The sequence below is a fragment of the Mesoplodon densirostris genome, chromosome 14, assembly GCF_025265405.1.
Source record: "Mesoplodon densirostris isolate mMesDen1 chromosome 14, mMesDen1 primary haplotype, whole genome shotgun sequence".
NCBI classification, from domain to species: domain Eukaryota; kingdom Metazoa; phylum Chordata; class Mammalia; order Artiodactyla; family Ziphiidae; genus Mesoplodon; species Mesoplodon densirostris.
In genome coordinates this window covers 85,304,543-85,317,918 of record NC_082674.1, presented here as the reverse complement: position 1 = coordinate 85,317,918, position 13,376 = coordinate 85,304,543, and the positions used below count along the sequence as shown (strand labels likewise).

Below are 13,376 nucleotides of genomic sequence, written 5' to 3'. Positions count from 1 at the left end.
AAAGTTTAGCCTAGAAAAAATTTGATATAGTTATAACTGGCTATTCATAGAAATTTAATATAGTCAAAACTGGTCGGCCATAGAAATTCCTCAAACCTAATCACAGAATGTCTGTTTTAGGGTTAATTTTGGAAACCTACTTTTTGGTGTTAACAGATCTTCCTTGACTTAGAATGAGGTCAAGTCCTGATAAAACCATCGTAAGTTGAAAATATCGTAGGGCAAATTCATTAATCCACCTAACCTACTGAACATAGCTTAGTATAGCTTGCCTTAAATGTGCTTAGACCACAGCTTACAGTTGGGCAAAGTCATCTAACACAAAGCTTATTTTAATTTATTCTTTAAATAAAAAACATTATTTTATATTGGACTATAGTTGATTTACAATGTTTTAGTTTCAGGTGTACAGCATAGTGATTCAGTTATAAATATACCTACTGTACAGCACAGGGAACTCAGCTCAATATTCTGTAATAACCTAAGTGGGAAAAGAATTTGAAAAAGAATAGATATATGTATATGGATAACTGAAACCTATTTTAAATAGAGTGTTGAATACCTAATGTAATTTATTGAATACTGTACTGAAAGTGAAAAACAGAATAGTTGTGTGAGTACAGAATGGTTATTAGTGTGTGGTTGTTTCTCCTCAGGATCATGGGATGGTGGGTTGACTGGGAGCTGAGGCTGCCCCTGCCTAGCATCACGAGAGAGTATCGTGGCACATATTGCTAGCCCAGGGAAAGATCAAAAATCAAAATTCGAAGTATGTTTTCTACTGAATGAATATCACTTTCTCACCATTGTAAAGCTGAAAAATCAGTAAGTCAAACCATGACAAGTCAGAGACCATCTGTATACTCTTCAAGATAAAGTATTTGGAAAAATTATACCAAAGCAACTGAGTGGGAAGGCTTGCCTTGTGGGCCTATTTAAAAATTGCAGGCTAGTCTAATAATGTTAAATGGGAAACATTATTTATAGGCTTTGTTTCTAACATTAATTAACTAGTAGAAGTTCAGGTCTGCTTTAGATATAATAAAACCTTACCTTCAAAGTTTAAGAATGCATGCTTCCAGGACTCTGTATCAATGAACATACATACTAATCTACACTGTCAATATCAAATAAGTGGGAAGAAATTTTTCAAAGACAAAGAGACCAGAATTATTCTTTATTTTATCCCTCTTTAAATTACTAGTGCCTCGTTATAAAAGATTATCATTTCTAATTCTAACTTTTGAAGTTGTGGAAGCATCAGTAACTGCGGTTCTTGTAATTTACTTCTTTTTGTCTAAAACGGGATGTGGAGTTGTGTTTGGGAAGAAAAGATCAGTTCAATATGAAATTCTATTGCAATAGTTTCTATGACATGGAAGTTTTACTTTAGTTATTAGTGAGACTACCATAAGTCTGTATTATCACCTCCTTTTGCTCGAGCACTAATGTCACTGTGCTGATCTCCTTTTCTCTCCAAAATGCACAATATACATACACCTTATATGTCCTGGAGATTCTGTGCTAGGAAATAACTTAGAATGGACTGTACCACAAGGTGAGCGTATATCATTTTATATATTTTATAAGAGAAATTACAAGCCATATTTGTGCCTACTGTATAATTGCAAAAGGAATAGATTAGGTAATCAAGGAGTGATTCAAGGAAGACCTCATTTTGACTCATTACTTGGCAGTTGTTTTTCTGACTTGGCACTGCTCAAAACCTGACAAGATTTCTCCCAGAGGCTTCATGTTATCAAATATACTACCATTTGAGCATTTTAACTCCCTTAAAGTGTTTTCCTCGTTAAGGATTTTTGCATTTATCTTCAGTTGCTCCTGGAATAAATAACTTGTTTTTGATAATTTTGTTTTCAAATATGCACCTCACAATGCTCTTGCTTTTTTTAATCTATAACAGTAAGCAAAGCTCTCTGTTGTTTGCTGAGCAATTATGACAAATGAAATACTTTAGAGCAGTGCAACAGTAGAATTCATAAAGACTGACTACTCACATCTACAGAGTGCATGAATCTAGCAAAATGATGCCTAAGTTATCATTTTTTATTTTCAGCTCTTGGTTCTCTTTTATTGGTTTTCTGGAGAGCTCAAATAATGGCTTGATTCATAGCATTCACATCTGTTTACTCTTACTTTTCCAAGTTCCTTGTGATTGCCTAACAGAGGAAATTGCCTTTCAATCAATTCCTCAACAAGTTGTTTTTGCAGACTCCTGATATGTCATGACACCTAAAATAAGAGGAAGGGTTTACCTCTAGAAGTCATTGCTTTATCTCTCTCACTTTCTTTTGCTTCAGCTAGACTGCTGTTTCTGAAAGTAAAGTCAATAAGCCATACATAGCCTAATTTCATGCGATGCATGTGAAATACACTAGCTGAGACCTACATGAGCAGGAGCAGTATAAGATCTAGGAATTTGCCGTCTAACAAGCATCTAAGTGATTCTAAGGTATGATAAAGTCTGGGGCTTCCCTGGTGGCACAGTGGTTGAGAGTCTGCCTGCCAATTCAGGGGACACGGGTTCGTACCCTGGTCCGGGAGGATCCCACATGCCATGGAGCAGCTAGGCCCGTGAGCCATGGCCGCTGAGCCTGCACGTCCGGAGCCTGTGCTCTGCAACGGGAGAGGCCACAGCAGTGAGAGGCCTGCATACTGCAAAAAATAAATAAATAAATAATGATAATAATAAGGTATGATAAAGTCTGAAAATCATTGTCCTAGAATTCAGTGCTTCTCAGATTTTAATGTGCATATGAATTACTTTGGGATCTTGTTAAAAATACAGATTATCTTTTAGTAGGTCTGGAGTGGGGCCTGAGAGTCTATATTTCTGACCAGCCCTGGGTGACAATGATATCTCCAGAGCTCCCTTTCAATCGAATGCCCTATGGAGAAGGCTTAGACAAACTACACTGTTGTTGGTTATCAGCAGATGTGACAGAGTTGCCAAGACAAAGTGCCTTGGTGCCCCCACTATTGCTTATTGTTTTGGAAGAAGTCTTCCATGTCTATTGAGTTTGTACATGCTGGAAGCAGAGAACTGATCAAGTTGAAGAGAAATGGTTGGATAAGTTGTCTTACAATAAAACACATGGCAAAAAAAAAGAAAGGAATGAAATGGTGTTGCCTACTGCATTACTTGCCATTGTGTAAGAATGGAGGGTCTACTCTTAGGACATTAGATGATGAGTAGTCTATACCAGCCTGGGTCTCATAGTTTCATACTCAAATCACACAGTCAACTTATCTGAAAACTATATTTCCAATCCTCTTGCCATTGCTGAGGTTTTTTTATTGACCAGGGTCAATTGGGACCATCATTATGTCAGGGTTCTACAACGATTGACCACTTATACCCTCATCTATGAGCTGCAGGATTTCTTCTCTTCTTTGATGAGAGGCAGAGACATTGAGGAAATATTTGAGATATGACTAGAGAAAATCAAGTATCCTGCTAAGCTAAGGTTGAGTTGCCTACAAAGAGGGGCCATGTTGAGGGTTTAGAGCGAAGTTGGCATAGCCAGTGAATCTGAATGATGTGATCAGAAGATCAGTTTAAAAGGGTGGTAGTGCAAAACAATAATTCAAAAAGATGCATGGACCCCTATGTTCATAACAGCACTATTTACAATAGCGAAAACATGGAAGCAACCTAAATGTCCATTAACAGATGAATCAATAAAGATGTGGTATGCATGTACAGTGGAATATTACTCAGCTATAAAAAAAAGAATGAAATAATGCCATTTGAAGCAACATGGATGGACCTAAAGATTATCATATTAAGTGAAATAAGTCAGAAAGAGAAAGACAAATACCATATGATATCATTTGTAAGTGGAATATAAAATATGACACAAATGAACTAATCTACCAAACAGAAACAGATTCACAGATATAGAGAACAGACTTGTAGTTGCCAAGGGAGTGGGGGAAGGAAGGATTGGGAGTTTGGGCTTAGCAGATGCAAACTAGTATATATAGAGAATGGATAAACAGCAAGGTCCTACTGTATAGCACAGGGAACTAGATTCGATATCCTGTGATAAACCATAATGGAAAAGAATATGAAAAAGAATGTATGCATATGAATAACTGAATCTCTTTGCTGTATAGCAGAAATTAACACAACATTGTAAATCAACTATACTTTAATAAAATAAATTCAAAAAAAAAAGGATGGTGGTAGCAGCAGGTCTTTCCTTGTGTAGGAGGGAGGAAGATAAAGGTGGGTACAGAAACAAGTAAGCTTGATGACCCTCCTAAAAGCTATAGGGGTTTGGAGAAGGAAAAGATTATTGCTGAAAGAATTAGCCAGGAGATATTTCCAGGAGAAAGAAGAGGTGAGTCAATAGCACTAAATGTGATAGAGTAGTATGATAAGATAAAAGTAATTTGATTTTGGCAACTTATTAATTACTTTAGTGAGAGATCAGTTTAAGAGGACTCTGCTACAGGAGGTGTGAGGATAAAAGCAGAATTTCAGTGGGCTGAGAAATGAATGGAAAGAGAACACAGACACTTTAACACATATGTTTCTCATTTTTTTAAAAAAATGTTGGCAGTGGCTAATAAAAGCTGAACTACTTAACTTGGCTTTTAGAGCCTTTAAAAGTTTTACTCCACCGCATCTATCTAATCTTGTTTCCTATATCATTCATATACAGCCGCCCTCTCAAGTGAGAATGGTCTCCTTACTACCTAGAAAACATCATGCCCATTTTTACATGTCAATGTTCATGCTATTACTCCTAGCCTCTGTTGCTGGAACTTTATGTTTTCTATTTTTTTTTTCTTCTGCACAAAAGATGTGCTCACAAATTGTTAGAGAGGTAACGGGATTGTGTGGATCTTGAATGACTCTTGCCTTGGGTGAAAGTTGATGTGGGGATTAGAGAGAGTGCCTGATTGGGGTAAGAGAAGGTGTACCATTCAACCAGGAATTTCTACAGAATAACCATCTCTTAAAAGGTTGCCAACAAGCTGCACTAGACCTTCAAAAGTCTGTAAGCCCCATCTACCCAAGACCTAGTCGCAGCCTGGATATCAGGCTTAGACACAGAGATCTGTAGTCTCCAGAGCTCATTGGTGTGTCTCTCTATTATTTAAATCAACTTTCATATTCTTCATTACAATTATAATTTTCTTCATACAACATTCTATATTTTGTGTTATGGTTATCTCTGAGAATATCAATTTATGGCTATTGTGAATAGGATATTTTAAACTAGATTTTTCATTGGTAATGCTCTTCTATTAGGTTGTTATTGCTTATCTAGTATTTAACCACTAATAGTTCTAATAGTTTGTCTTTTAATTCTTTTTTAGTTTCTCGATACATTCATATTCTCTATAAGTAATGACAATTTAATGTGTCTCCTTTCTAATGTTTATATATCTTCTTTCTTTTTTCTTATCTAATTTATTGACTTTGTCCTTCAACAAAGCACTGAATAGCAATAGGGAGAGTTAACAATTATTTCTTTACTCTAGACTAATTAAGACATGAGCATTTATGGAGCCTCATAACTTTCCTTCTATTCTTCTATCTTGTATCCCTTTACATTCTTCCACATGTGAATAAATGAGAGCTCTTACTAAAAGAGGACTGAATTGATTTGCTTCATTTGAAAGTAATCACATTTTTCTAAGGAACTTCCTAGTAATGTTCTATGTTTATTTTTTCCCACATACTGACACTTCATACTGACTTGTTATTATGAGCATTACCTAAACTGTGCTTAATACATCAATGCACAATGAGACAACACAAAAATTGAAATCTGTTTGCCTTTGCAGAAGGTGAACCAGAATATAATCATTTAGCTCTTTTGGTATTAATAGATTCACTGTCAGCTTCCACTCCCCAAAACTGCCAATATGCCTAACATTAATGGCTTCCAACTCCATCCATTTTTTCTAATTTGAGAAGACTGAAAAGTTAGATCACAGAACTTCTCAAAATTATATATAAAATGGGAACAAATCAGATATCAGTTAGACTAGGAATATCTTCCTCCAATAAAGAGCCTAGCCTAAATAGAGAAATTATGCACAGTGTAATGAATATAGACAAACATATTGTACTGTAATTATGTAAAGGGATAGAGGTGCCAAGTATCACTACAATGGCAATCATATTACAACATATACATGTATTAACACACTATATACATGTATCAAATTAACATGTTGTACACCTTAACCTTATACAATGTTATATGGCAAATACATTTGATTAAAAAATAAAAATAAATACGAGTAAAAGATTTTTGAGATGTTTGCTGTGTTTGCTTAGGGAGCATAAGAACTTGTTTCCAGGTAGCGGCTCTTTGGAGAGTTGGGGTTCCTGGAAGAGAGCTATGTTAATGTGCTAGAGTAAACCGTCTTTAAGGAGAACATTCTTGTACCTCCAAAAAGTAACTTTAGAGACAGGCTGTCTTTCTTCTGATGGTTGCCTCTGTGGGTGGAACTGAAAAGACTGCAAGGTGTTACTGACTGCATACGTATTTTACAGCTAACTAGCGTTTTCTGACAGGCTTATTCTTAATGACTTTATCTTTCTTTCTTTTTTTTTTAATCTAGTGTTTGTACTTAAGTGTTCTTACAGAGTCCTTCTTTAATTCACTGTGTCTAATTATTAACAATCAAAAGAAAACTGAATATGACAGCTCCCAATGCTGTATTAACCACTTCTGAAGTAATGGTTCTGCTACATTCATCATCTTGGTTCACATTTATTCAACACTTTTCTTCTGATATTATCTCTTGCCCTGTAAACTGACTGGACATTAATTGTGACTTTGCCTAATAACTGCTTGCTCTCGGATTTGGAGTGAATTGTAGAGACTATAGCATTTAGAACTTTTCTGTGGACGAGCTTTCTTGATAACCTCCAATAAAGGCTTTAGTTTGCTAACCAAGACACACGTCAGTGCAAATAAACCACAGCATCCACATTCTTATGAAGCTGATAAAAAAAATGCAGAGGTGTAGATGACTAGCTGAATAGAATATGGAACAGTTGCATTCATTTCCCTCCCAGACTTCTCACTGGCAGAAAATAAAGGTTCAGAAGTCTATAGGAGATAAGTTGTTTAAAATATATTAAAAGCTTTGTTAGCAAATTAAATAGCTCTACACAGAGTGCTAAAAGAAGTTTGGCAGGTGAGATATTGTATCCAAATTATGATACTTAGAAAAGGAGTGATAATGCATATCTAATTTCAATTCTGGAAATTTTAGCAGGTTAACCAAATGTTGAGACTGAATCATTTGGTCTCTTTGGATCAAATTTACCATTTTGTTTTTATAAGATGAAATCAGAAATAACAAGGCTCTTCAAAAGTCCTTGGTAAGTGACACATAAATAATGCATATTGATAGCCCACCATTAATTAACTACTCATGCACCTCTGCCCTGACTTTTGGGCTCAGGTATTGGTTCTTCTGATTCAAAGCTCAAAGACGATTCTACATTTTATTTTATTTTATTTCCTCCCTGAACCTGGGTATTCCAACCAGTGCTAAATTTGTCAATCTGTGAAAGCACCCCCTCCAGTGGATTGGAAACTTTGAGCTTCTGGCAAATCTGCTTTTCTTCCTTATTCACATGCTTTTTTCTTCTACAGGAAACAAATTGCTGTTAAGTTATATGCTAAACCATATAATTCCGCATTTTCCTTAAGATAAGGCTATGTGATGTGTATTCATGACTTAATAAGCAAAATATATTTTAAAATTATGAGATGATAATATGCTATTTCTAGACAGTTATGCAGAGTAATTTTACAGTTGTTCTTTTGTATTTAAGGTGACAACCCTTGTCAACACAAGCAACAAAGGCCCATCTGGTAAAAAGAAAGGGAGGTCAAAGAAAGCCCATGTACTGGCTGCATCTGTAGAGCAAGCCACTCAGAACTTTCTGGAAAAGGGTGAACAGATCGCTAAGGAGAGTCAAGATCTCAAAGAAGAATTGGTTGCTGCTGTTGAGGATGTACGCAAACAAGGTAAGCAGAATAATATTATTCTAGAGGGATGTATATTGATGTGTAAACAGTGGATTTTTCTCTAGAAAAATAAGACTACTCAAAAGAGTAATCTTATTTTTTTCCTGTCTACACTTCTTATCTTTAATTTTGCTGGAATTACGTGCATAGACAGGTAGAGATTTTTTTGTTGTTGTTGTAGCAGTATACCACAGCTGGAAACACTCCATGTCTGCTGTTGCTTGAAAATCTTCAACTTGTTTTCTCCTGGAGATGAAACCAGACTCCTGTGTCAAACTCAGGCTTTAGGGAGGATAGGATGAGAAGACTGTACATTTATAGAGTCACTGAAAATTCAAGATTTTAAGGATGAAGGGAAGAGAAGAATGTCGTGTAATAAAATTATTTTTTCTTTGTATGACTTCCAAATTTGTATTTTCAGTTCACAGCTTTCCTCAAAAATCTCTCTCTCTGGTTAGCTAGCTACCGACTGATCAATTATATAGCTAGCAAAATATCTCTAATGCTATCAATATTTATTCAGCATATTTAAAAAAAATTAATTGTGGTGAAATACATATAACATAAAATATATCATCTTAATCATTTTAAGTGTAGAGTTTAGTCATGTAAAGTATATTCACATGGTTGAGTAGCCCATCTGCAGAACTCTTGTAAAACTGAAATTCTATACCTGTTAAACAACCCCCAATTTCGCCTTCCCTCTAGCTCCTGGCAACCATTATTTGACTTTCTTTTTCTATGCGTTTTACTACTCTAGATGCCTTATATAAGTGGAATCATATAGCGTGTTTCTTTTTGTAACTGGCCTATTTCACTTAGCATAATGTCCTCCAGGTTTATCCATGTTGTAGTATGTGTCAAAATGTCCTTCCTTTTTAGGGCTATATAATATTCTATCGTATATTTATATGGTATTTTCTTTATCCATTCATCCATTGATGGACATTTGTGTCCCTTTCACCTTTTGGCTATTGTGAATAATCCTGCTATGAACATGTGTATATAAATAATCTCTTCATTACCCTGCTTTCAGTTCTTTTGGATTTACACCCAGAGGTGGTATTGATGGATCCTATGGTAGTTCTATTTTTAATTCTTTGAGAAACCTCCAGATTGTTTTCCATAGCAGCTGTACCATTTTACACTTCCACTAACAGTGAACAAGGGTTCCAGTTTCTCCACATCCTTGACAATGCTTGTTATTTTCTTTTTTTTTTTTTTTGTAGTCATCATAATGGATGTGAGGTGATACTGTGGTTTTGATTTGCATTTCTCTAATGATTAGTTATACTGAGCATCATTTCATATGCTTATTGGCCATATTTATATCTTCCTTGGAGAAATGTTTATTTAAGCCTTTTGCCTATTCTTCACTCAGGTTATTTATTCTATTACTGTTGTTATTGTAGATAAGAGTTCTAGGTATTGACCCCTTATCAGATATTGTTTTGCAAATGTTTTCTCCCATTCTGTAGGCTACTTTTTCACTCTGTTGATTGTGTCCTTTGATGCGCGGAAGTTTTTAATTTTGATGTAGTCTTGTTCAGTGGCTTTAGTTGAAAATTCTAAGACACCATGAAATTAGAACAGGCACCTACCCCCAGCCTGGCCTGTGTCCTCCGTTTCCTATCTAATGAATGCCACACATACGTATCCACTTGCAGAAATCTTGGTATCATTCTTGCTACTTCCGTCTCCTTCCAAATACAGTTTATTACAAGACCCATAGATTTTAACTCCTAAATATCTCTTAAATTCACCAATTTCTGTTTTAGTTATTCAGAAGCACCATGTTTTACCTGTCCCGGGGTCTTTATACATGCTGTCTTCTCTCTCACAGTTAAGGATGACTCATTCTGCATATCCCAGCTCAAAGAACACTTTCCCAGGGAAACCTTCCCTGACTCTCCTGTCACACTTCTTCATGGATTTTTCCTTGTCACTTTCCACAGGATAATTTAATTTTTGTGAGGTGACTTCATTGATAACTTTTTTCTCTGCCACACTAGAAATTAATGAAGGTAGAGAACACAATCTGTCTCTTTTGCGGTCATTGATTTGCAATGCTTAGCTCTCATCAGACTTCAATAAATATTTGTTGAATGAATGAAGGAATAGATGAGTGAGTGTTCTATCCCCTTTCTTCTTGCAAACCAACCACTTTTTAAATTCGCAGATGGATATTTGGCCCCTGGAAATAACAACCCTTCTTCATACTGCCATCTTCTTCCCCCTAAAAGTGAATTTTATTTACATTACACTCATGTAAATTGTTATTTTAATTTGAAGTGTTAAATTTTACATATTTCATCTCATGTGGATGGAGTATATTTGTGTATGCGTTTTAGCAACATGATAGCTTCCAAGTTTCCAAGTGCTATTGAAAACTGGTACTGCTTCTGAATTGCAGATGGACACGTGTTCATGCATCTGTAGCCTGGCTAGTTTTGTTTGTTTGTTTGTTTGTTTTTTTGGTTGACTGACAGATAATACATTTCACACATTAAAATGTACAATTTGATAAGTTTTAACAGGTGTGTGCACCATGAAACCATCACCACCATCAATATAGTCAACCTCTCCCTAGTACTGAGGGTTTTTATTAACTGGTCTCTAGGCCATTTTCTCAAAGATTTATCTGTTATCAGACAAGACACATTTTCTCATTTAGTTTCCTCAGCAACCTCTTAGCTCTCCCTTATCTTTTCCTTAGAAGTTAGTTTTCACACCTTCTGTAGAAATTATTTTTAGATTTCTCAAAGCTTGTATGAAATGGTGTTTTGTGGACATAATATTATAACCAACATAGTTCTTGGCCAGACTGTTCTAGGAATATTAGAGTGAGATATTATAAATATGTTAATTTAGGACAGCTTATCATGGTTGTTATTCTAGAGGATATTTTAAATTTTCATTATGTTACCCATTTCTTGTTACAGAAAAATTAAGCATAAGAAATGATGCTTATGTGTTGCCTGTTTAAAACCTAACTGCCACATGTCCTTTTCTGAACAGGGTCAAATTCAAGGAAACGTTGTTATATTTGCACAGTAACAAATTTTATTGGCAGAAGCCTTTGACATTCTCTTGTGTTTCTCTCATCTTCAAAAGCCTCTCAGTCTCAAATACACTTCAGATGTCTGTGCTTCTTCTCCCTGAGAACAAGGTCCTCACACCCAACTTCCAGTTCTGTACCCACAGGCTCTCTTTTCTGCTTTCTGTCCCAACTCGGTTATTTGTTGTGTAATAGCTGTAGCCTGTCTGGCTTTGCCCAAATTTTCTATTTGCCCATTACCCAGATTTTATTTGTAAGTGAGAGGCTGAGTTGACTTTCAGAGAGAGATGGGGAGAAAGGAACTTGGGAGAGTAAGTGAGGAGTAAGGCAGGTGTGTATTTAGAAAGTTTGAAACATAGTATCTTTCCTTCCATCATAGAAATCTACTTTCTAATACATAAGATGATATTCAGAAATTATGAAAACTGACATTTAGAAACAGTTTCTTCCTTTAAAGTGGCTCTAGCATCCACACATGGTTATTTATTAAATGATGTATACTTTCACAATTAAATCTACTAGATATCTTTTACTATTGAGTTGTTTTTGCTTTTTTAGATCAAATGGCCAAAAGTATTGCCACTTTAAAATTTTAATTAATTAATTAATTAATTTTTGGCTGCATTGGGTCTTGGTTGCCGTGTGCAGGTTTTCTCTAGTTGCGGTGAGCGGGGGCTACTCTTCGTTGCAGTGCATGGGCTTCTCATTGCGGAGGCTTCTTTTGTTGCAGAGCACAGACTCTAGTCATGCGGGCTTCAGTAGTTGTCACTCCACGGGCTCTAGAGCGCAGGGGCTTAGTTGCTGTACAGCATGTGGGATCTTCCTGGACCAGGGCTCGAACCCATGTCCCCTGCATTGGCAGGTGGATTCTTAACCAGTGTGCCACCAGGGAAGTCCCAGGATTGCCACTTTTAAAATAACATTTTCAGCCTGAGTAAATGCCTGAAGTTTTAGTATTGTACATCTCCATTTTCAGATTTTTAATATAGAACGATTTATTGTTCTTTTGAAGTTTCACAACATTCATGATTATAATTACTTTAATCTGGTAAGATTATATATGAAATTATCTATTTAACTATGTCATTATTGTATCTCATAGGGTTAAACTTAGTGTTGTTTGAATTTCTTTATCATTTAAAAAATATATATTTAATCCTAGGCTGCATGTCAGGTTTTTTAAAGTTCTCAGTATGAGTGATGATGGTATCTTTTTTTTTTTTTTTTTTTTTTTTTTGCAATACGCGGGCCTCTCACTGCTGCGGCCTCCCCTCGCTGTGGAGCACAGGCTCCGGACGCGCAGGCCCAGCGGCCATAGCTCACGGGGCCAGCCGCTCCACGGCATGTGGGATCTTCCCGGACCGGGGCACGAACCTGTGCCCCCTGCATCGGCAGGCAGACTCTCAACCACTGCACCAACAGGGAAGCCCAGGTGACGGTATCTTTTTTTTTATTTTTTATTTTTTTTTATTTTTTATTTTTTTTTATTTTACAAATTTAATCAGTTATACATATACATATGTTCCCATATCCCCTCCCTTTTGCGTCTCCCTCCCACCCTCCCTATCCCACCCCTCCAGGCGGTCACAAAGAACCGAGCTGATCTCCCTGTGCTATGCGGCTGCTTCCCACTAGCTATCTACCTTACGTTTGGTAGTGTATATATGTCCATGCCGCTCTTTCACTTTGTCACAGCTTACCCTTCCCCCTCCCCATATCCTCAAGTCCATGCTCTAGTAGGTCTGTGTCTTTATTCCTGTCTTACCCCTATGTTCTTGATGACATTTTTTTCTTAAATTCCATATATATGTGTCAGCATACAGTATTTGTCTTTCTCTTTCTGACTTACTTCACTCTGTATGACAGACTCTAGGTCCATCCACCTCATTACAAATAGCTCAATTTCATTTCTTTTTATGGCTGAGTAATATTCCATTGTATATATGTGCCACATCTTCTTTATCCATTCATCCGATGATGGACACTTAGGTTGTTTCCATCTCCGGGCTATTGTAAATAGGGCTGCTATGAACATTTTGGTACATGTCTCTTTTTGAATTATGGTTTTCTCAGGGTATATGCCCAGTAGTGGGATTGCTGGGTCATATGGTAGTTCTATTTGTAGTTTTTTAAGGAACCTCCATACCGTTCTCCATAGTGGCTGTACCAATTCACATTCCCACCAGCAGTGCAAGAGTGTTCCCTTTTTTCCACACCCTCTCCAGCATTTATTGTTTCTAGATTTTTTGATGATGGCCATTCTGACTGGTGTGAGATGATATCTC

General features: G+C 36.4%; 1 protein-coding gene across 5 annotated transcripts in view; it reads left to right on the top strand.

The window, feature by feature from the left end:
• CTNNA2 (catenin alpha 2) overlaps window positions 1–13,376 on the top strand; it is a 1,046,049-nt gene that overhangs the window by 101,755 nt on the left and 930,918 nt on the right. For all 5 annotated transcript variants that reach the window (XM_060116852.1, XM_060116853.1, XM_060116851.1 and 2 more), the window contains exon 2: window positions 7,838–8,033. In XM_060116852.1, the coding sequence (XP_059972835.1) occupies window positions 7,838–8,033 (196 nt within the window). The remainder of the gene's footprint in view (window positions 1–7,837; window positions 8,034–13,376) is intronic.